The following is a 24,693-nucleotide window of genomic DNA, read 5'->3' on the forward strand; positions in this document are numbered from 1 at the left end:
TGTGTCTCTATTCTATTTTGTTGAACCTCCATTAAAAATAAATGATTGAAAGCGCTTCTGATGCTGTTGGCTGTAATTGTGAGCGTTAGGTGGATGTTTTGGACTCGCAGGAGACAGTTTAATGTATTTTGGATTCCCCCTGCCGGTTCCCGATCCTTTTATGTAATGCTGCGGTTTGCCTGGTGCAGCTCCCTCTCTTTCTGGTCGTCCAGTGCCGGTTAATGACTTCTTCTACATGCAGATTGTTATCTGCGGAGACAGAATTTGCAGAATGTGGGTTTGTTTTGTAGGGGGAGGGGCAGGGGCCAAAAGGTCAGAGCTGGGCTGGTGCGGCAGCTGCTGCTGGATGGGGTAATATGTATGCGTTTCAGATGTGAATTAATATCTACTTACTGTGCCAAACAAAGGAAAAACGGCTGCTGTCAGGGACTCGGTCCGTCATCTGGCCAGAAACAATAACCAGCATAGAGGAATTCTACAAAAATATTGATCATATCTCTTTAATAACGATAGACATGCGGAACATTAAATGAAGCCAGCATAGCTTATAATAAGGCCTCTTATGTCTTTTTAAGTAAATAAAAAAAAAAAATATATATATATATTATATTATTTTTTTTTCCATGTGATTTTTTTTTTTTTTTTTTAATGTTTTTTTTTTTACATTTTCTTCCATTTTTCTCCCCCTCAAGGTTTCAAAAAATAAAGATGGGCTTGAACAGAGTGAGGTGGTATCGCCGACGGAGGAGGAAGTCTTTTCCTGGCCTGGTCCAAAGACTGTAGTCTTGAGAAGAATTTCCGGGGGGTTTGGATTTACTCTGAGGCATTTTATTGTGTACCCCCCTGAGTCGGCTGTTCATACATCTACAAAGGTGAGTTAACGCATGCTCACTTTCTGCTGCTTGTGTTAATACATGTTCCTCTGTTACTATGGTTGTCGTGCCCTCTTATCTCTTCTGCTTATAGTGCACCTGACTTTATAAAATCTGAAACATTGAAGACGCTCTATTGTTTATTACACGACTGTCGTGTGATAAGGATTCCATGTGTTTTTCTAGTACAGGGGTCTCCAAACTTCTCAGTACAAGGGCCACATCATATATTATACACATTTTCACAGGCCAAAGAACAAAAAATACGTTTTATAAATAAAGAAATGAAATGATGCCGTGCTTACACTTGCGTTCCACATGTAGATCATATAAAAAAAAAAACACATGGAATCAGAAACTGTATGCATTGCAGATTTAGATCAACCAAGAAACAACTGTAGAGCTGCCATCATGACACCCACCCACGTCATAATTCATTTAAGTTATGTCCATACCTGGGAACTTCTGGGCTCCGGCTACCCGGAGCCTTCCCTTGCGCGACGCGGCCAGGACTGCCCAATGGGAAACACCTGCATTTAAAGGACAAATGGGCGGGGAGTGGGCCTTGTCAAGACCCTGGACCCGGATGATTCAGGTCTTGACCCAGACAACCGGTGCTTCACCTGGCAATCTCCGGGTCAAACCCGGAGAGTTCCCAGGTATGGTCATGTCCCCAACCACTATATTCATATCTCTCATCATAATCATTCCTCCCCACCATCATTTCCATCACCCAGTATTGCACCAAAATGATTCCCCTCCACCTCTATTCCCAGCAATATTTCCTCTTCATACCCTTGCCTAGCGTGCCCCAATGCATACGTTTGTGTCCTGACAGAGTCTGTCGCTCAGCCTGTTGGTCTGCGGTTCGGTCTTTCTTTGCCTGTCTGCCCCTGCAGTGGATGGGAGATCTGTCCCTCAGTTGGCACAGGTCTGTTTTTTACGGCTAAGGCTGCGGCCGTGGCCACGCGTTCTGATGGCCTACCTCAAGACCGGCCCAGGTGAGGCGGCCTACCGGAAGGTTTCCCGATATCCTGGTAGGCCAGTCCTACCCTGCTGCCTGGGCGAATTGCTGCGGGCCAGATAAAAACTTGTGGTGAGCCAGATGTGGCCTGCAAGCCTTATCATGGAGACCCCGCTCTACTAGATTGGACTAAAATAACAGCGCTAGAAATATGCAAATGCAAAAAATATAAGAATTGTTTTAAAACAGAAAATTATATACCTGTTTTTGTGATACAAGCAATACGACAATGGCTTATGGGGGGAAAAAACAAGGAATAAGAATTAATTAAGAATTCCTACATAATTTCTAAATGCATCTTCTGTTCTTCATAAATACATTGGTGTTACTTTTAGTGTAGGTCAGCTGTGCCCACCATGTGTTCTAAGCTCATAGCGAAGAGGGATATAAATGCGAAGTGAAGACGGACAGAGGGATGTGTGGCACAAACGGCGCGCGGACGTATCACACGGGCATTGGCTTTTCTTGTGACTAAAGAAATATTTAATCCCAAGTGAAGCATGCAGTTTATTGTAGAGGTTAATAGTGCAGGTCATACCAAATGCCAAGGAATGTGGAAACAATGGTAAGGTGTGCCACCCAAACAAGTAACCCGGGTCTCTCGACAGCTAAAACTAACCCCACTCTGTAAGTAATGAAAAGGTGAAAAACTTTTTTTTTTTTTTTTTGGCTGTTAGATATACCCCATTATTTTGCACAACATTTCTTGCCTTTGAGTGTCTTCCTTCTTTCAAAGCAGCCGTTCAGCGGCAGGAAAGCTCTCCCATTTAAATGAATGGGAGCGCATGCCGCGCAGGTGCGCAAGAGGCCAAAGCCCCTTCCGCAGACTTCCCCGAGCCAGCACTGGAGCTGACTGTAGGTAAGTATATAGCTTTCAGGGAGATGTGTTCCGCTCGGTTACATACACGCTTCAAACCCTTTAACAAACAAGACAGAAAGGCAATGGAGGGAAGGATGCTTAAATGAAACCTACTTGTTTTACTGTTCACACAAACACGCACACAATTGGTGGAATCGGCTGGAATACACACGTGTGATATGAGTGTCTGATACAGTGCATAACGTGTATCCCCCGCAACCCATACAGAATAGGTGTGTCGTTATTTAGTGTATTTCCCCCCTCATCGTTTTCGTGGTAAGTTTTTAAATTAGCTGTGTGCAGAGTACATGCAGCAGAATACTTTACGTGACTAGTCATTGTTTACAGAGCCTGCGCCCTGCTGATAAGTGTTTGGAAATGAGTCATTGCTGCCTTCTTCAGTTTGATTTGTAGTTTTGCATTTCAGCCCAAGAGACTTGAGAGTCTTTAACTTTTTTTTTTTTTTTTTTTTTATATAATAGTATTTTTATATATTATGTGAAACCCCCCCACACAAAAACAACAACAATGTTGCTTATACTGGCAGATGATATAATTTGTATTCAAGGGCACACATATACCATAAATACATCTACCACAAATAATTTTAAGTACGGTGCCTGAATTAATCGGCGTGCGCTTTGGTAGTATAAAACATCCCATAAACTATTTAATATTGTGAGATAATCTCTTAACAAAATAATATCTTATAATATGTATCGGTTTGTCTTAGTCGGTCAATTCTTGTCTTGTCAGACCCCTTGGATATATGTATTGCAATCAGCGCTGCTATATAAATAATAATAATAATTTTATCTTTTAACACTTACGCTGTACTTTAGGCAGATATCTTGGCTGATGCGTTTCCCAGGGGCACAGCTAGAGGGCGCAACAACTTAAAACCATGAGTTTTTTTTTTCTTTATGTGCATTTTGTTAACCGTATTTACTTTGTGTCGCATGGCTTACGTATGTGCGTGGGCATCAACATTTTGTAGCAAATCTTTAATTTTACTTTCTATGATGCTGAAGCTTTAATGCCGTGGCAAACTGCTACCTATGGTTTTTTTTCAGCAAGCAGGTGGCACTAGAAATGCCAGTTTAATGTCACGTGGCCAGGATTGTTAAGTACACAACACAAAGATTCACCTGATCATCTCAGAGTTAAGGGGTCCATGGGTTGCTGCCACCCTCGTCCTAGTCGGCCAGAATATGCCTCTGGCAGAACTTTCTGGAAACATAAAGTTGCTGATCTAATATTCTTCCTTTATTGCCCAGATATCCATGATTCAAAAATTAACTACGGTCGACTATATCATAATGCTAATAGGGAAGGCAGGGCCACTGTCTGCGTGGTACTCAGTACTGGTGTAGTGGTCCCGGTGAGAGATCGGGGAGGTCACTTATGCACCCCCTTTGGACGTGACCCTGTGGTAGTAGAGACACTGGTATAACGAATGTATAGTATTAGAGTTAGTGTATGTTGAATAATGTGTGGTGGTGGCATGTGAGAGCATGCTGATGACCCCTTATAGTACGAGTCTGCGATATTCCTTTCAAGTTTTTATTTATTTTTTTTGTCTTTAAGATTCTACGGTCACTTTAATTTTATCAGATTCGTTTTAGATTCCGTCATGGGAACCAATGCAGGCTGGCCCATTATACTATATGTAGTTTAATGCATGATGAAATATTTGCAACCCACCTCCACACAATTACAGCTTGCCATTTAGTGAATAAACCTCATTATATGCTCTATTGCTAAACCAAACTGAGTAAAACAAGTTTCCATTGAATTGGGTTTAGTAATTTATCATACATCTTATATAAAGTCTTTCATGGAGAGAATTTTTTTTGTTTGTTTGCTGGTCCTTTTCATTTATTGGCGCCATTGGCGCGGTAGAAAATGTTTGTTCTTCCTGAATTCCTCCGTTGGGTTGGTGCCACCTCCCATGACCTCGGTGGCTTCTAGACTCGCTATCTAAATGGGAAGGGGCGATGTTCTCCGCATTGCAGCCACTTAAGGTTTGCTGAAGCGGGACTGTGAGCTTTCTTCTTCTTCAGTTCGGAAGTCTTGATTTTGCGTGACACAGATGTGTGTCTGTAGACGGTGCTTGCCAAGAAAGCGATAAACTCTTGACTGTAGCGCTTCCCCGTGTGTACACACACTTTGGGTGTTTTTCCTCTACTTTAGAGCGTGGATGTATTCTTAGTTACTATATCCTGAAAACAGGAAAAGGTATTGTATTGCAGATTAAGATTAATTTTTGGTCTATAGTGTACACGGCAATCATATCATCCCTTACATCCCCGATGTGGCTGTTTACAAACCGCTTACAAGTGATAACATTTCCTGCTTGCTGGTTGACTGTGATAAACAAGCTTAAAGCATTCTCCGCTTCGGCTGTGTCTGTCCCTTCTCTTTGCTGCTTTATGGATGTGCCAGAAAATTTATAAAATAATTAATTGGAATATCCATCTATCTATATCTCTATATATATCATTAAGCTGCCGAGTAACACATTGATTCTCCTTAGTGCAGGGCAGGGAACATGTCTGTAAATTAGAGAGCCGGAAGGAGGTATGCCAACAGATATATAAAATCACCAGAATCGGGAATCTGCACACACTCCCCACAGGAACTCAGGTGCTTAGCTGTGCCAGGAAGGGCCAGCTCCCCAGTAAATCCAAATAGAAAAAGGCTCCTGGCACTCAAGGGTTCCATCAGGCAGATTTATTGAAGGAGAAGGACAACAAAGTTTCGACCTCACGATGAGGTCTTTATCAACTTGATAAAGACCTCATCGTGAGGTCGAAACGTTGTTGTCCTTCTCCTTCAACAGATATAAAATGGCACAAACGGTCAGGAGCCATGGCTACCCAGTTCTGGGAATTCTCTAGCCTTCTGATAATGAAACACAAAAAGAATCTCTGCTCTCCACCGATTGTCTTCCACATATAGGATCTCGAGGAAACATAATCTGGTTTAAAGGGACACGCCAGCCATCATATGTACTTTAATGCATATGATAGGAGTGGGGCCTTTACATTCTTGTGATGGCCCTTCTGCGGAATTTGCCTCTCTCCCCAACCCCAGCCTGCGCTTTGCTTCGGTATATAAATTCCGGGTCGGTATTGTGCGAAGTGTCCGGCTTCCTTCTTTTTCACGAATACTTTTAGGGTTAATCCACCGTTACCTGTCCGTGGATCTGTCATTCGGTGTAATCGTGGGAAGCAAACGTGCTGCGTGTTCTCCCAGAATAAGATCTCTTTGCGGATAGACTGTAAGACTGCGAGCCTGGGCTCTCGGAGACTTATCGAATCGATGTGCCAACAGACTTTCTCTCCCAAACTCTGTAGCTGAGCGCAGGGTACGTGAAATGGCCCTGACGTTCCTACCTGTGGTGAAGGTTCATTCACCTGTCCCTTTCCATAAGTGCTTCTGTTTAATGTTTGTGAAAGGTCAGCGTAAATGATCAATATGTGGGATTTATTTTAGGTGTAATTCCTCATCTTTAATGCCTGTAGAACTATACATATTTTAAAAAAAAAATGAAATTGAAGACCTTAATGTGAAAGCCTTAATTTATGCATGTAAGTACTATTACATTTTTATACGTTTACCGTATTTTAACCTTTTTATTTTTTATTTTTTTCTCTCCAGAATGAAGAGAATGGAAACCGAAGCGGTAAGATTTGATTAATACATTTGAGGCTACTTTACTTTTGAGGGCTTTGTTTTAATAAGCCAAACATAATATGATGTAGATAGATATATAATTATACTTACGAGTTGTGAAGCTGCAGCTACACGTGGCATGCATCAGATATCTCCTCTGTGTATGTTCATAGTTCATTCTTGACTTAGGATCCGTGGTTTAACTAAGCTTTGGAATTCACTGAAATTGAATCTGCGGCTAGGTTTGGTTAGAGTATAAGTTTGTGGGTAGATCAGGTGAAGCGAGGTTGGTTTCTGTGTGTTTTGGTAAGTAGTATACTGTGCCAAGCGACTTTGTCTTGGGATTAACAATAGAGGCCCAAGACCACTTGTTGGACCAAGGCACACTTACTAAAGCCGCTCCCCATGATTAAAGGATCGGTAAGTTAAGGAAAGAATTTCAACAATTTGAACCCACAGAAAGGTGTTTATATTAAAAACTGGAGTTTTTCTTTAAAATGTCTCTTCCACAGGGTAGTGTTTTCTGAGCCAAGTAAAGGAAACAAATCCAACAAGCAAACTGCATTTAAGGAACCATGCCTTACAATGACATAATGAACTTATATTTAAGTAGAGATGGTGATGAAAAGCGAAAAGATCCCGAGCGATTCATATACTGTCCGTCTTTTCTTTGTCCACCTGTCTCGGGGAGATTCTGTTTACGTCGGGCGAATGCCACTTGGATGTTGTACAGAATCACCCATTCTCTTTAATGCCTCTAAAGTGCCGTAGGGTTGGACAGTAATGCACCTTTGTGGATAAAGTACATTCCTCATGTCATAGCCGTAGATCCCCTACCGCTCTATGGCTTTGGCTGAAAAGAAGTCGTCAAAACAAATCTAATCTTCACTTTAACGTAGTTGGCTTTAGTTTTAAGTCTTCTGTTCTCCAGTCAGGGACATGCTGCTATAAGAAACGGGAACGTAATCTACACGGTGGCACCCATATAGAATGTAAATAACATGTTTTTAGCTTATGGCTGTGTAAATGTCTTGTTAGAGAGTTTAATTAACTGGGCAGTTGATATGATGGTAATTTAGGCCATTAAGCTCCCATTGTTTCTGCTTTCTTGACGTATAAGTGAAGAATAGGGATGAACTTGTAGTTTGTTCTACAGTAGTCATCATACAAATTTGCTATAAATAAATATTGTGTGTGTCCATCTCTTTATATGACTGATTTTAAGCCTAGGTGAGCCAAGAGAGAACTCTTTTCTCCTCTTATATGACATTATATTTAGGGCTATTACAAGAAGTGAGAAAAATAAATAACATAAACAGATGTTAAGAAATACTGGTATATTAGGATAAGAGCAGCCTGCTTGTGCAAGCTTTTAGTCTATGAAGTGGTTAGGGGAGAATGAGATGTATTGGTTGTGATGAGAGTAATGTGGAGAAGTCGGTGGCAGGTGCAGGTGGCATCGTAGGGTTTATGTTATCACTAAATTTTATTTTAAAATGGTTGGTAAGGGCAGAGACATTGGAAGGTAATGGTTCCAATTGGTGGGATGCTTGGGACGGAGGAGGTTGAAAATAGGGTTATACATGATGGAAAAGATAATAGACACAAAATGTGAAAAAGGGGAAAAGTGTTCGGGTTTTTGTACTGTTCTGAGACTTAATCCTGCGTCAGATAGCGCCATCTAGTGGTGAACACAGTAGATCACACCGATTCTGACAAACTTCTGTAAATATGATCATCAAATTGCTTTTTCTGTCTAGCCTTAATAGTTGGTTATCTAAAGTAAAACCAATCTAGACCTTTATCGTTTGCATATATATTATATAGAATTTGACGACATCTATGAGCAATTCGGACCGTATTACATTTTTTATGTAAAGATTTACACCTTAATCTGTCTTGTATTTGGCATAACAAATACTGATTCCATGTATTATACTGTCAGCACATAGTCCATGGAGGTGCTCAGAGGCGCTTGCCAGGAGATCAGGGTGTCTGCTTACAGGATCTGTCGGTGTTGCGGAGACATAGCGAGGTCTTTTCTCTGATTATCCCCGATCACCCTAGAAGTGCACAAAACTGCAATTATCCAATATACTGCATTACTTCTTGGTAAATGATATTAAAAGGCATAGTACCCATCAATTTGCGTAATAACTATTGAATTTATAGCAGGCATGCTATTTACCACATATCAGTTTTCCAGAAAAGCACCCTTTTCCACAGTACAGCCTAGTGAAGAGAGAAATCCTTAAACAGAATAAATGTATACCCTACTAAAGCATCAGATATTTCAAATAATTTTGATTTAAAAATGTTTTTACTTCTCAATAGGTATGGTGTGATCAGGAAAGCAGGGCCTGAGAGATCTGAGATTACTGTGTGATCGGCAAGCAGGGGAGGTCATAGTGAGAACTGAGGGTAACACACTGTCTACCTCTTAAATAAAAAAGTACATAATAATGGAAATATTTAAAAGGTGGACCACAGAGATTTCTATGTCTAGTTACAAGAAAAATCCCTGGGGGCTACAAATACAAGGGGGTATCGTGTTTATATTGGAGAGCTTTTTTGGTGTTATTATTCCTTCCCATTATGTTAGTTCCCTTTGGTGGGAGCTGGTTCCAAAAGTCTTTAAGGTCAAGGACCAGTAGAGTAATTAGTCATGCAAGCTTTGTCACCATCTGCCGCTGGACTTGGCATTGTTACAGTGAACCTGCCTTCTGTCAGCAAACAGGTTGCGTCCATAACCAGTACTGTGACTAAAAAACCCTCAACCTCTGATGCCAGACATAGTCTAGTCTCCCAAATTGTTTGTTTTTCTTTAATGGATATTGGAGTCCATTTGTATTAGAAGGAAAGGCGTATCGAGGAAACATACTGTACCTCTCCACATGCGCAGTGGCGCTCCCAGTCTAGTTAGTGGCAGCTGAGCTGTATGCGTCTTGATTTCAGTAGAGGCAGTCGTTGGAGGATTTAACACAAAAGTCTCGTTTTCTATAACTAAAGGCTGCGCTGATTAGTATGCCGTAAATTCCATTGGCATCCCTGCAACGTGAACTTGTAACATGTAAATAGGCTCACATTGGACTTCTAAAGGTGCTGTTCCACCTAAAATTCTGAATTTATATTGTCATGTTACCCAAAAACAGGTGGCTGACCAAGAACCTATGAAATTAAACCGTCAGAATAAAATGACAGTTATGTTAAAGTTTATTTGATGAAAATAGTAGAGTGTGCAGTTCATGTCCTGTCTAAGTCGGGCAGCGGTTTTCAGTCTAAACCGTAGAGATGGGGTACCTTTAATCGCAAACACTTCGGGATGCCTAGACCCAAGCTTCCTTGTTAGCGTTGATCTTCATCTTATAAACTTTGGATGATAAATACACAGAGCTTACAGTTCAGTGAAGTGTCTTGTGAGAGGTCGTTGAAAACTTGGAAGATTGTGAACCCAATTTCTCATCTCATTATTGTTAGACTTGGACAACTTGCATAGGCCATGTATTTTTACCCCTCTTTGTACCCAATCCAGCTATGCAACCCCATAAAGAACCTTGTGTGTGTGAGGATTGGTATCATCCTTCATGGCTGAGAAACCTATTGAAATCGGATACTGATTAGCAAGCATTTGCCCACCCGACCATACAACTCCACTTCTAAAATTACAGTGGAATGGGCTTTTCGGATGAGAACATGGGGTTGCATAAAGATCACTTGAGTCTGAACGGAACTTTTTATTAAATTATTAGCCATTACCTCTGGATAGACTGACCTCTGTAATAAACAAATTGATGCAAATAATTATTCTGGAAGTAGAATAGTAATTTTCTGTCGACTTCACCTGCAATAGTTATTATATCAAAGGGCAGCATATTTTCCTTTATTTGCAGAGCGCTCTTGTTCTCTGTGCCAAGGAAGGTGTGCATGGCTGGTAATTATTAAATTGCTTTAATACCTTTCACTATGAGTGTAATTTAACCTTAAATGTCCTTTTGTGTCCCAAGGAACAAACTGTTAGTACTACCGCTATAGTCTTTGAATGGGCATTTACAGTATTATAGTGCTGATGCTGCCACCTAAGAGATTTATTTATTTTTATGGGGTTGTGCTGCTTTTTTTATGCCAAACATAGCACTGCAAGTTCTTCACAAACAATTCAACCTTAATTTCATCAGTCCACCAAACATTTTCCCAGTGGAGTTGCTCTTTCAGACGAACAGCGATGTTGAAATGGAGAGCAGCAGCTTCCTCCATGGTGTTCTGCCATGGACTCCATGCCTGTTCAGAGATATTAACCAACGATTCCTTCAAGCCTTTAACGGTTACTTTAGGGTTCTCTTTTTTTAACCTCACTGAGCATTTTTGTGTTGTCCGCTTTATCCTGGCTGGGCGACTACTTCCAGGAGTGGTAGCCACAGCACTAAATTGTCTACATTTATAAACAATGTGTCTCACTTTGGACTGACAAATATGTAGACTCGTTGAAGTTATTTTGTAACTCTTTCCTGGTTTATGCCAATTGACAATTCTTGATTCTAGGTCTTATGATACTACTTTTTGTGAGGCATGGTTCACATCAGCAGATGCTTCTTGAATAGCTCTAAAACACACATCAATTCCATTTCATTGATTAGACTCCAGGTTTACTAACTCCTGACTCCAATTAGCTTTTGTTGAAGTGATTAGCCTAGGGAGTTCAAATACTTTTTCCAACCCGCACTGTGAATATTTGAATGATGTATTCAACAAGAACAATACAATAATTTGTGTGTTATTAGTTAAAGCATTAGGTACAAGATTGTTGCAGTTACTATACATAATATTGTAGGGGTTTTCATATGGTTATAGCAGACATGGTTGTGTTTTTTGGAGAATAGTTATATGAATTTAAAGCAGTTATAGCATAGTATGTTTATTTTTAGTTTTAGTAGCAAGTAGAATTGTTTTTTTTATTATTTATTATTATATCCAGGATAGAACTCTTTCTAAATGTCCAATGCTGCGGGTGGCACTTTTCATTTTAATTTGGGGAAAAAAATACTTTTTTGTTCTCAAAAATCAATCTGCAGAAAGCCAAAGGAACCGTTTGGAGCCAATGGACACAATATTTGTGAAGCAAGTTAGAGAAGGAGGATCGGCTCATGAAGCAGGACTGTGTACAGGTACTGTAAAGGGGAGGAAAAGTGTGTGTGTGTGTGTGTGTGTGTGTGTGTATGTTTATACCTAAAGACATGAGGGTTGGTGGATGCTTTAGCCCCTAGTGGTGGGAGGTAATAATAATCACACAGAATACTTATGATCTAATTTATTTTACACCCATTTTACATTTATGGAAGGTACACTATGAATAAATATTTAATTGCTCTTATAATGGTGAGAAGTATTAAATATGCATCCATTGTGGGTCCTTTCATTATGTGCCATTTTTTCACCCAGGGGACAGAATCATTAAAGTCAATGGTGAAAGTGTGATTGGCAAGACATATTCACAAGTAATTGGACTAATCCAGAACAGGTATGTAAGAGCATTTCCATTCCTTTTCCACTTAGGCTTGCTGGATATAGCATTAGTAGTAGTGTCTGGCCTCTCAATGACATACATGGTCCATCTTGGTGTACCCTCGGCACATCGCTCCTACTGGACTGAAAGCTGCTCAAATTGGAGGTCTCGATGCTAAACCTCTCTACAAACCACAATAATCCACCATCTGCATAGTTGTACAAATGTTATTGTTCCTTTACCGAACATACAGCAAAAGATGAATACATTTGGTACAAAAACATGCAAATGGAGACTCATGGTGGATTCATGGCTCATGATCATACCTGTAAATATGCTGGCTCAGGCTCCTCGAGCCGTTTCCACATTGTAGGGTGGGAGCCAGGGTCGGATTACCCTCAAATAGCTTAAATCAGTGTGGGAAGGGGATAGAGCAAGAAGTGCGGGTACCTAGACACAGCTCCCAGAGCATGGATACAGGGTATGGCGACCCACCACTGCACCAAGACACTCCAGCGATGACCCAGCGCTTCACCCAGACACTCCAGGCATAACCCAAAGAGTTCTGTATGCTGATGGCCGAGTGGTTTAGTGTCAGACCGTGACATACCAGAGTATATTTCTGTGCTTTTTGTTTTCACTTACTGTACTACATTTATCCCACATTCAAAAAGTAGGAAAATTAGATGGATTTTGTAGTACAAAAGGCAAACCTTATTGTTTCCAACTTTTATTACCAAAATAGTCAGTTTCGGTTTGAAACGTATTATTTGCTTCATTGTTTCATGAAGCTTATTTAATACTCCATCGTTATCCTTTGAACGTGAGTGATGTTGATGACTAATCTACTCTTTTGTACGATCATCTTTTTATTTAAAATTGCCATGGAAAAGCCATTTGTTACTGTTCATATATGAATAATGGGCTCTGCGATGTGCCCCGCAACCAATGCCATTAGATAGGTGTCAGAATACTAATTACTGCTAATGTTTTCTTCCAGCGATTCCACATTAGAACTTAGTGTGATGCCAAAAGATGAAGACATCCTCCAATTGGTAAGTTGATGCCGAACGGGGTAAACTTCATGTATTGTTTGTCCGCTGTCTAGGTTCTTGCCAGGATGTAAAAGATTTGGTTTACATTTTGTGTGTTTGGGTTTTTTTCCTCCCTATGATGTTTCAAACCGAATGCTCATTCATCGGCGAGAAATCTTTACCAGGAATGAAAGGAGTTTATTCATAATCGCGTTTGTGTTGGGGCCTCTATCTATCCTCCCTCATCCACATCTGGGGTTTTGTAGGCTTCTGGTTAAGCGTATCTTCCTAACTGACTGACCTTAGCACATTGCTGAGCTGTTACAGTGTCTGTTAGCATTTCAGAATAATCGGTGTTAAACACCATCAGATGCTGCTTATTGCTGCACTTGTCTATATCATCCTCTATCTTTATCGATGTGCAGATTATTTATTAAATAACTCCACTTATAGTGTATTACCCTGAAATATCTTTTACTGTCCCTTTAATTTGTTGTGACATACATCATCATGTTTCTTACTCCAATGGAAATGTTCAGCACACACCCTAGATATCTGCCTTCCCCAGTCACAGATATACTTGTGCTTCCAAACGCTTGTCTTTGGACCTTTGAACTGTCTGACCGGGTGATCAGCTGGGGTTGTGTTGGATCCATAAGAATTGGTCACCTGTAGACATGTTCGTCTGCGGCCGTTTCCTGTGAGTAGGTGGCTCTCCTCCTGGCACTGACATCGCCCGTGACGTTGGAGTAGGCTGCTCCTTGCTGCGGAGACTCTGCTCTTTGCTAGGGGTTGGCGGATGATCCTTACAGGGCGGCTCGTCATACCGAGCTGGGTGTGTAGCGAAGGGAATGAAAGGTTATGTTTACTATTCTACAAGTACCAGCGCCTTGTGGGTTGTTTGCACCAGGCTGTAGAACGTGTGCTAGTAGCTATTGTTGGCTCTTGTGACGCCCGCCGTGCTGATAAGCTGCTGTTCACCTGCCCTTCTGGTTAAGCATCTAAAATTTTAAGTGGATCTCATTTTTCCAGTCTGTATTTACAGTCGAGTACATTAAACACATGTCATACTGAAACCACGCAGACATTTAAACCTTCTGTTTTCAGGAGTTGTGTTCTTGTTCCTTATTGTTGCTGTTACATTTTGGCTGAAGCCCATTGATTCTGACCATATTCTGCCATATTTTGCCACAATGCCCTGCCTTTTTTAGATAAAATAGCTCCAAACATATATATTTTTTTTTACTGATTGCAAAATAAAGGACAGTTTTCCTTTTAACGAATAGGCGGATTGTGGGCACTTGTGTATATGTCTGCCACAGCCGCCTAAACGGAGTGAAAATAATACACACTTTGTGCGAACGTAACGTTTAAGGATGCCCATGAATCACCAGATTCCCTCTATTGCCGTTTCAAGCCCAAACAAATTTGTAAAATGTGACCACCATGTGATATCACAAACAATTATAATATACAATAAATTCATTATATCTTCAACAATAATAAATAAATCTGTTATCTTCAACAATTTAAGACTGTGAGTCCGTATTTGGCTCTAAACCGATTTATGTGGTTTCTGTAACATCTTGAACCGATTTTAATTGGACTTGTTACGGGAATCGATACAAAATGAAGATGCATTGGCTGAGCTGTGTTTGCATTAGAGTTGCGTGTTCTCAGTGAATATTTTAATATCTACAAAATAGCCGATACGTCAGTGACTGTAGCTGGTAGGGCAAGACCAGTCCCTGAGGTCTTTTATCCACCACGTGGTATTTCTCCATAGCAAAGTGACTTATTAATATAAATGGCTATGAGTTCATAAAGTCACCTAAATAAGAAAAAATTTATATAATGCCAGACGGATGCATTGTTTTTCCAAAGATCTGGGGTTTTTATGCTGGGGTCAGGTGAGGTCTATGGGCTCCTCAATTATATGTTAAATATGACAACCAAAATAAATAATAATAAAAAAAAACACCTATCCAAGTTTCATAATAAGTAGGTAATTACGCCATATTATCCCAAGCAAACAAAACTCACTAAGAGAGCTATATGAATAAATTATAAATGAATAGTTGTAAACCGGGATTCTTTGTAAAGAATGTACGGCCACATTTAGAGTAGATCTTTGGTTAATGCTTTTTTGATTCCTCTTTGTAGCGGCTCTTTTGAACTTGTGCTTTTCTTTGCGTGTATACCTTAAATGTTTTGTTATCGTTCAGCTGTTGATGGGCTATAAATATTATAATCTCCTCTGGGTTACTGGGTGATTTGTGAGCTACCTTTATGGATATTTTAATCCGCTGACTGCACATCAGAACCTTTTTCTAATCAAGGCTGATTTCCTGAAGCTCTCGGGTCACCCTGTCCCAAGCAGTCACCGCTTTGCATCATGTTGGTTCTTCTTGTTCACCGTTTACAGTTGATGTTCCGGGCGCTCTTGGGTCTGATCTGCAGTGTAAGACCATGATCTACATCAACCCTGGCCAGGTTGTCACCGAAAGGACATACTTAGTAGCCTGTTAGATTAGACTCGCTTCTAACTCCCTGTTAACGTTCTAGCACCCCAAGCCCAATGTATCCAAAGAGCAGGGTCAATAACTCTTCCGCTCCTTAACTACAACCCCCAGGATCCCCTGCCAGAACGTAATCAGGAGCAGGGCTGCCATCATGGAAGTTGCGTTCCTATAAGGCATACTTATTTTTACCCATATGCATTCTGCTCATCAGTGCCGTATTCACCCCGCCGGACACTTAGGAAGTTAAAGCGCATCCTGCGCAACCTTTCGCTGTCTAAAACCGATACGTTCAAAAGGCTGCAGATGTCTTCTCGGCATGTAGAGACCCCAGCGAAATTTTTGGCTGATCGCATGAAATGAAAAGGAAGAGATTTCCTCTGGAGTATCGCTGTGTTTTTCACTGGAATGTAGAGGGAGAGAAGGGGGGGGTGCAGCTTGCCGTCAGCTGAGAGCCGATCCTATGGTCAGGGCTGTACGGAAAGCCACACTGTTTGAGATGAATAATAGACCTATTGGTGTCGTCATCCATAAGCTGCGCGGCTGAAAGCCCCGGGGAGAGAGCGTAATTGCTGTAGTGGAAGGAAAGGGTCTGTAGCATAGGACTAGGTTTGCCTACATGTTGCAGAAAGGATGCTCTTAAACACAAGCAAGCCTTCGCCTGATAAGAGGAGTAAACACTGCGAGAATGTGTGCGGGAGGCAGAGCTGCCACAGGAGGCAATTAGGGGAGACATTCTGCTCTGCCGCCCCTTTCCTTCATTGGTACCTTCCAGAGAAATCAGTAGCGATGTATTTTTAGCCCTGTGTACCCGGCATCAATATGACAACATAATTCACTCTTTCCGTCAATAAGAAGCTCTTACTATGCTTTATTCCCTGCCAGCTGCAGTTTCCAAAGGATGTCACGGCTCTGGTAAGAAACGCACAGGAGCCATTTCTGTCCTCCCTCGATGGAATGTTTCGATTTTTATGTGTCTGCGATGCTGCTTGGTTAACGCCGGACATGTTCTTGTAATGTGTGTTGTGTTCTTTCTAGTTAACGTGTACTTGCATGGGCTGATTGATTTCTGTATAGATTTTTTATATGTTTCGGTGTATGCGTGTGTCTGTATACGTTATGTATTAAACACACACACATACAGACTTTGCAGCAGGGTTCGGAGCCTCGCCCTCCCCTCCACTAGTTTATGGCTGCTTTTTATATTTTTATAATCTTCCAAGCGCAAGGCATTAGACAGGCGGCTCTTGTCTGCAGTGAGTATGTTAAGGTCGGAGCAGGAAATGCTGTAATCTGATACCGCACCTGAACTATATAAAAATCCACCAACAGCGCTCTCATGTTTTTTTTCCCTTCCCTCTATGCTGCATTGGCAGCCTCCTACTCTGTCGGCTCCTGCCGGATCTCACGAGCGTACGCTCAGAGTCTATTTCACATACTTTCGTGAAAAGGTTTGCCCTCCGCTGCTCGCCTTTTCTCCGTTTTTGTGACGCCCGCGTGTTTTATGCCTCTGCAATGATTGCCGAAGTGCCTTTCGATGCGCAAGGAAATTGGGCGAAACGAGCCAAATTTAGTTTAAGCATTTATTTAAGGAGCCAGGCTTTAAAGCGGAAGGTAAGCTGCAGGCAAACCAGACGGGGGAAAGTCCTTTGGCTTTGTGGGTGTCCAGCCTTCTAGTGATTTTGACATGTATTTTGGCCACTGATTTTTAAATATGGCTTGTTTTGTACGTTTGTTGGCATGACGTTTATAATTTTTGCTATGTTCGGCGTTATTGTTGAAACGGTTAAACGCATGTGTGCGTAGATATTTTTTGGTTTTCTTTTTGAGTATATTTATGTGTAGGTTCGTATAATTAAAAATGGTTACTTGTGTTTCAGGCTGTGTATATATGCCGTGTGTTCTGTTAAGCATGACATATACATTACCAGTGATTAGTAAGATAAATGTTTGATGTTTAGTATTTGGTAATGTGTGCTTGCAAATGGCTTTTCTTTATTTTTTAAATAAACGTATGGTAACATCTATATGGAGTTCATTACCTCTTCGTTATATAGATTCATTACCCCTGTTTTAGTTTATAAGTGGAAATCGGTGTTTGTGGTCTGACTCTGGTTTATTGTTTCTGTCTAGGCATATTCCCAAGATGCTTACCTGAAAGGAAATGAAGCCTACAGTGGAAATGCACACAATATACCTGAACCTCCTCCCATATGTTATCCCAGAATAAAGCCTACTGCTTCTGCCATGGCTCAGCCCGTTGAAGTTCCTCCTCCGAGCACGTCGCTAGCCAAGCAACAATCCCTCCGACAGGGGCGCACATCGATACCCCAGGACAGAAGCTACAGAGTTGAGATACAAGTGCCTCCGTCACCAACAGATGTGAAATCTAGCACAGCTGTATGCGTCTGCAATGAAGCTGTGAGAACTGTTATTGTGCCTTCTGAGAAGGCTGTAGATTTTTCATCAAATAGAATTAATCTTGGTGGCTCTTTGCACAAGACTGAAGAGGTAAGATATGGATTGGCCGATCCATCTACAGTCAAAGTAAAATCAAAAGCCGGGTCACCACCTTCTACCGCTCCAGCTTTAGTGCCGATGGTTCCGGTTGCTTGGCAGACGGAAAGCGGTGGATACATGAGCAAGCCTCCAAGCTGTGGTGGACATGTAGAGGTGTTTGGTGTTAGAACAAATGCTCAAGGGGAACAATCTCCTTCCACTGCGAATCACTGTTCTTCACCGACTTCACAAATAGACTGGAGGAACTATAAAACGTACAAAGAATATATAGAAAGTAGACGCATGCAAATGTACGGAAGCAGAACAATACAGGAAAGGTTGGACAGCCTTCGAGCAGCATCTCAGAACACAACAGATTACAAATTGCCAAATTGTACTTCGGTGCAAGTCAGGAGACGTAGCACTTCCCATGAGAGAGTGCCACTTTCTGTCCAAATCCGCCAACGAAGTGTTTCACAGGAAAGGTTGGAAGATGCTGTGTTAATGAAAGAATGGCCCAGGAGTGCCTCCCAGGATACTTTGACACAACCGGTGGTTGGCCCTCGGAACCACAGGTCGGAATCTTGGGATTACCTTTCGAGAAAAGGAGAAACGGACCATTTTATGCCAGACGTTCATGACACTAACGGGGACAGAAAGCACAATTACAAATGGACTGGATTTACTGAGCAGGACGACAGACGGGGTATATATGAACGGCCAAGGCAACATGCTTTTAACATGTCTCTTCGATCACCCAACTACGGCATGACCCCTGCTGCGTACAGTTCAGACGTTAGACGGATCGGTGCTAGAGGATTCACCTCTGCGCATCCACTGCAAAAAGCTCTGCCTGATATGAAAACCAATCAGCCCACAATGAACTTTCAGAAAATGTCTCTTAGGACTGGACATCCTCGACCTGAGAGATCAAACTTTGCCATCACTAAGACTAATTCTATGAGAAACCCAACAGCGTATGCGCCCAAACCATTTTCTCTTAATGTAAATTTAGAAGGCGGCATCGTGAAAGACCAAAAAGTAAATCATATGTATAAAAGTGCGCCTCTAGGCTTGCACAAATTAACACCGACTGAAAGTACACCTATATCTCAGCGGGAATGTAACATCAAGTCTCCGATCGCCACTTCACCTCTGGTTCCCGCAAAGCCTGAACACCAGGTTACAAATAGCACACCTACCTCTGAGAACGGAGATGTTCCAAAAAGTCAAAGCCCTGAGGCGACTGCCTGTGACTCTGGTTCGGAGCGGAACTCTATGGATTCGGTCATTTTGAGAGAGAAACCTCCTTCTGGCCGTCAAACGCCTCAGCCCTTAAGACATCCATCTTATATCTTTGCTGTAAACGAGCCGGAAGTTGTGCCCGATGCTACCTGCTGGCTACCAAATGATGCCCGTCGAGAAGTTCATATAAAGAGGATTGAGCAAAAGAAAGCGTCTGGCTCTGGGTCACCTGGTGATTCGTTGGCATCCATTCCTTTTATCGGTAAGTGAGCGGACATTTTAATGCACAAGGTTATTTAATTTGTATGCTTCTACTGGACAAACGTTCTATCTCTGAGCTGCTGCCTGAATAAGTGATAACACAGGAGTATTGGAACTAGTTTAATGCCATTGTGGGCATGTGGTGGTTTCATGTCTCCTCTAGGTTGGAGAGAAGCATCTCTTTTACATCGGTTACACTTGTGCTATCAATCCCGTGCGCCCAAAATACCTGCAGGATACCTCGTGGCTAACTTTATGTTTGCGTGTTACAAATTTGTCTCGACAGCCACCTTCGTTAAAACAAATCCCAGCAAGCGCTTCTGTCGCCGGCCGACGAAGCAAAGCCAGGTCCCAGATAGCGAGAGCTTTGGTTTTTAGGCTCTGAATTCCCACCTTTTGTACGAATGTTTCTGTCCGTACTCGCCGTGTGTCTGTTGTGACTGCGTGTTTGGAGTCTTCCATGGTGTGCCACTGAAGGTGTCTTGCCAAAACACACAAACTCGGTTGCGCAATAACGAAACATTGCACAAAATGTGAGTTCTGCTCAGATTTCAGAAATATTTCTTACATGTTTGACAATTGTGGCCGGTTTCCAGATTTGCTAAAGGCGGTGAGATCAAAGTCCTCAACTGCGGTGTATTAGCCGTTCACCTATTACAGATAAGGAGAATCGCTTCCACTGCTGCAGCTTGCCTCCCCTCGGCATTAATGTGATACGGCTCCTTGTGCAAAGGGTTGTTTTAAGTATTTCCCTGCTGTTGGGATGTGTATACGCATCTTGTTGGGGTGTGTATACCCATCTTGTTGGGGTGTGTATACGCATCTTGTTGGGGTGTGTATACGCATCTTGTTGGGGTGTGTATACGCATCTTGTTGGGGTGTGTATACGCATCTTGTTGGGGTGTGTATACGCATCTTGTTGGGGTGTGTATGCGCATCTTGTTGGGGTGTGTATACCCATCTTGTTGGGGTGTGTATACCCATCTTGTTGGGGTGTGTATACCCATCTTGATGTTTAAATCTTTTGAGTGTTTTTGCCTCGACTTTCTAAATGTATTTCTGTGTCCTAGCTTGTCTCTAAAGTTACGCTGAAGGCAGAAATCCCACAATTTACAGTTCAGGAAACACGTATGACTATGCAACAGATTTTATTTATTCCTGGTACTAGTAAATGCTCAAAGCTTTCCTTCAAATAATAATTAATAATTTTGTTTCCGGCAACACCTAGTTGGCAAGTGGCATAAAGCTGTACCCATAGAATCTGACAAGACTTTGTAAAAGCTTGTGTTTTATATGATTAAACCTTCAGTGATTATTATATATATATATATATATATATTTATATATATATAATATTTTTTTATATATATATATATATATATATATCTCTACATATATATCTACATATAAACATATACATACTAAGGATATTTAAATGCATTCATAAGGCTACAGAATTGTAAAACCTCCTTCCCTTTTAAGTCAACTGCATCGCCATACCATTGGCAAATATTATGGAAAATTATCAAAAACACATTAATTTTGTCGATAATCAAGCCAAGAGCAATGAAATCAAATAGTTTGACACACAGCACTAATTTGCAATTCAAACACTGCTTTGCGCTATTATTTCAAAGTGCGGCATTTATTTGTAAGGTAATATGATAACTTTTGTAGAATATTAATGAAGTTCAGCTGATTATCGTTATTAGTCAATTAATGACTCAAAGTAAAGAAAGTAAAGTGCGGTGGGCCTGAACACCAATGTCCCCGAAATTCTAATGGGGTTGTAGAACATATAGTTTGTGTAATGCTTGTCCCAGGGCCCGTGTTGAAGAAACGTTAAATAACACCTTGAACATGGGCTGTGTGCTTCAAGGGATGGGACGCTTTTGTATGAAAAAGTCTAAAGAAACGACAGAAACGGACAAGAACATCTGACTGGGGGGAGGAACAATCCAACCTCAACCGAGCCTCTGTGCTGACATCTTCCATGAATATCCATTCTTATATTGCGTAACCATATCCAGACGACAGATGCATGAAGCGACAGGTTATCTTCTTCCCGTGAATTCCACACGTAGCACAAATATCTGCTCCACTTGATCTCTGATTCAACGAGGAGCCTCGTTTCACAAGCCTTGTTTTTGTCTGCTTCAGCATTTGACTCAGTCTTTTTATTTTTTTTTTTTACCAGACTGTATCGTCACAATATAGACAATGTCAAGTTGACGAAGTTAGTCATATCCCGTTTGTTTTGTAAAGTAAAACTTTTTGCTTGGTGGAACTTCCTTTCAGCAGTAAGAACGTATAAGTGGTCGGCAGCGATTTAAGGCAAGCGATTAGTTCGGAGATGGCTGGAATGAAAGTGGAAAGTTGGGAACCGGTTGATATATATATATCATCATATAGGCATAGAAACCCTCTGTTTCTTGATTTGTAGAACTTTTGGTTTTTAGAGTAATAAATATTCCACCATTCCGTATTGTAAAGCAGTTGGTAATTTTATTTATTGGTTTTTGTGTTTTTTCCTGTATGATCATGATCTTTTATATTATTATCATTGATAATGAGAGTAAAAGATGTAAATATTGTACCAACCCGTGCACACATCCTCGAAGTATACCGTCCGCACAATACAGACTTAACAGAGCAGCTTCTGATCTATGAAACGGCACAATGAGTCCCTAGCTGTGTCTAGAACAAAAGTCGCTTGTTGGGATTCACGCGGCTTAATGCTCCACTCAGAAGCTTTTGGTCTTCAAGATGAAGTCACCTCTCATCCACGGGGAAGGCTAAACGCTGCACCGTTCCCTGTCTCCATGGCATGCTTGGGAATCTTTACTTGCCTCATGTAATGTTTCAGAGATGACCTCTCTGCTCGCTGATATGTAACATGTATCATGGCCTTGGTGACGGTGCAGACTGCTGTATGTTGGACCTGCGCAGACTGCCACGACTTCTATGAGCTCTTGGTAGAGGATGCCGTTGGTAGGTTGCACCTTTTGTGATGGGGTTGGGGGTAACGTTCGGTTTGGAATATTTTGCTCTATTCTGTAGCGTTTTTGTTATTGTGGAGGAGGAGAAAGAACCGAAGGTGAATGTTGAGTAGCAGGGAGGCCGGCGTGGCATCACTTCTCTGTAACGGGATTCTGGTAGTCGGAGTGTTGGCTAGAGAAGGCAGACGTCCATCTCCATTTCTTTGATTCATTCCTTTATGGTTAACGTTATGTCTACCGCTGATGTCGTTTACTGATCTGAAATTGCGTTTCCACTTTTATTAGAAATTTTCTCCTTTTTGACCCCAAAACTTTTCTTGTGGTTGAACTCAAAAAACGACATGTGCTTTTTTTAAATGACCTTCGTTCGGTGATATATTTAAGATGATCTCTGACGGCAATGTGTTTGAAAAGACCCAGATCTCTCTTTTGTGTGAAATAGTCAGCGGACTTGGTGCAGATCCGCCACCCTGCGTCTGTCGCCGTGGATTCATCTCGCCTAAATGTTTTAATATCTCAGAAACAACGTTGCACATGGGCTTACATTCTCTTTATTTTAATTCTGTACATTTGTACTAATAAGAAATAACAGCATGCAATTCCCTGTAATGCGTGTTTTTGCCTTTTTTTTATATTATATAATTAGCAATTTTCTGCTTTGTTGGATGAGGAAATCGAATTACTGCGTAGAAATATCACATGTGTGATTTTCCGGCTTTTTCTCTGTGTAGATGAACCAACGAGCCCCAGTATCGACCATGAAATAGCAAACATTCCTGCCTCTGCCGTGATTTCCATCTCCGTGCAGCCGCCCCCCACCATAACCACGGTTCCTCCAAGTCCTACCTCTCCAGGGCCGGTATTGCAGCGCCATCTGTCCCATGATAACGGTGAGTTTTCTTGTGGATTTGATTCCATCTTGGTTTTTGTTAGAATTTAGTTTTATTTATTTTTTTTTTAATAAAATTATGTATTTTCTGTTCATATCCTCACCGTTTAATTTGGTAAAATGTGTCCTGTGCATTGAAAATTGGTTGCTTCATAGGGGTTTATTTACTACATGGTTTACTAGGTAGGCGCTATTTTAAATCTTAGAATTTTATTGTATTTATTTTGTACTTTTTTGAGAAGTTTCATTGGCTTTGCTTAATGTATAGTTACAATGCAGAGATTTCTTGAACTCTCTGATATCGCTATGCTTTTTTCGTGCGGGAGAAAAATGTCAGATTTGACCCGTTTATAATGCATATTGATGTATGGGAGTTGAAACCACAGCTTTCTGGCAGGGTAAAAAAACCTCATGGTGCCGGAGTAGTTTATACTATTTTGCTCTTGTTGTAATTATAGCTATCGTTTTGTAAGCAGGGTCATGTGATGGCGTGCAAAATGTAACAAAGTTTCTGTTAACGTAACATTAACAATAAGTATTTCGTTTCAGGGTCTATAAGGCCCAGTGTACTAAAGGTCCACTCCAGCTCTAAAACCGAAAGGTCAAAATCTTGTGATGAGGGGCTTGATGATTACAAGGAGGGAGTAAAGTAAGTGACCTGCTAACTCTTTGCATTAGGAACTAGTATTGCAATTAAGTACACCTCTGCGCACAAAAGACCTGTATTAACCAAGGTATTTTCATTAGCAAGGTGAAGTGTATATAAAAAAAAATACATTGGATATAATTCTTTAACCCCTTAATGACCATTCACGTGCCTGGCAGGTCATGGGGTTAAATGAGCTTTGAAAACTATCAACGCCAAAAATTTTCAGGGGATTCATGTGATCACTCTCCGGATCACATTGTGATCACATTCACCATATTGCTACGTCGGATATGCCCGTTCCCTGCTGAATGCTAAGACAGCCATTGTCACAAAGGGGTTAAAGTCTGAAAAGTTTAGGAGCAGGAAAGTTATAAAGTGGCACTAAAAATCAACTACTGCATGTTTTCCTTCTTCCAGCAGAACCTTGGAGCACGTTTCCAGCCTTAAACGGATCAACGTATGTATTTTTGGAAGTGAATATTTATTTTATTGTTACTGATTAAATATCGTCATTTAACTGAATATCTCTGTGCAGGTCTACTACCAAAAATAGATTTTATTAGTTTGTTAAATGCCCAGGTCTAGCAAATAAAATCTCTTGCAGGGGGTTCGAACTGTGATTATAGTTTATATAGGTACGAAATAAAAATGTTAAACATGCCCTA

At 41.1% G+C, this 24,693-nt stretch overlaps 1 protein-coding gene across 1 annotated transcript in view; it reads left to right on the top strand.

The window, feature by feature from the left end:
• ARHGAP21 (Rho GTPase activating protein 21) overlaps positions 1-24,693 on the top strand; it is a 63,812-nt gene that overhangs the window by 26,660 nt on the left and 12,459 nt on the right. The window contains exons 2-11 of the mRNA XM_053468437.1: positions 693-872; positions 6,419-6,443; positions 11,503-11,595; positions 11,870-11,948; positions 12,934-12,988; positions 16,372-16,401; positions 17,620-19,492; positions 23,222-23,380; positions 23,929-24,028; positions 24,446-24,485. Coding sequence (XP_053324412.1) covers positions 693-872; positions 6,419-6,443; positions 11,503-11,595; positions 11,870-11,948; positions 12,934-12,988; positions 16,372-16,401; positions 17,620-19,492; positions 23,222-23,380; positions 23,929-24,028; positions 24,446-24,485 — 2,634 coding nt within the window. The remainder of the gene's footprint in view (positions 1-692; positions 873-6,418; positions 6,444-11,502; positions 11,596-11,869; positions 11,949-12,933; positions 12,989-16,371; positions 16,402-17,619; positions 19,493-23,221; positions 23,381-23,928; positions 24,029-24,445; positions 24,486-24,693) is intronic.

Source organism: Spea bombifrons, chromosome 5, assembly GCF_027358695.1.
Source record: "Spea bombifrons isolate aSpeBom1 chromosome 5, aSpeBom1.2.pri, whole genome shotgun sequence".
Classification (NCBI taxonomy): Eukaryota; Metazoa; Chordata; class Amphibia; order Anura; family Pelobatidae; genus Spea; species Spea bombifrons.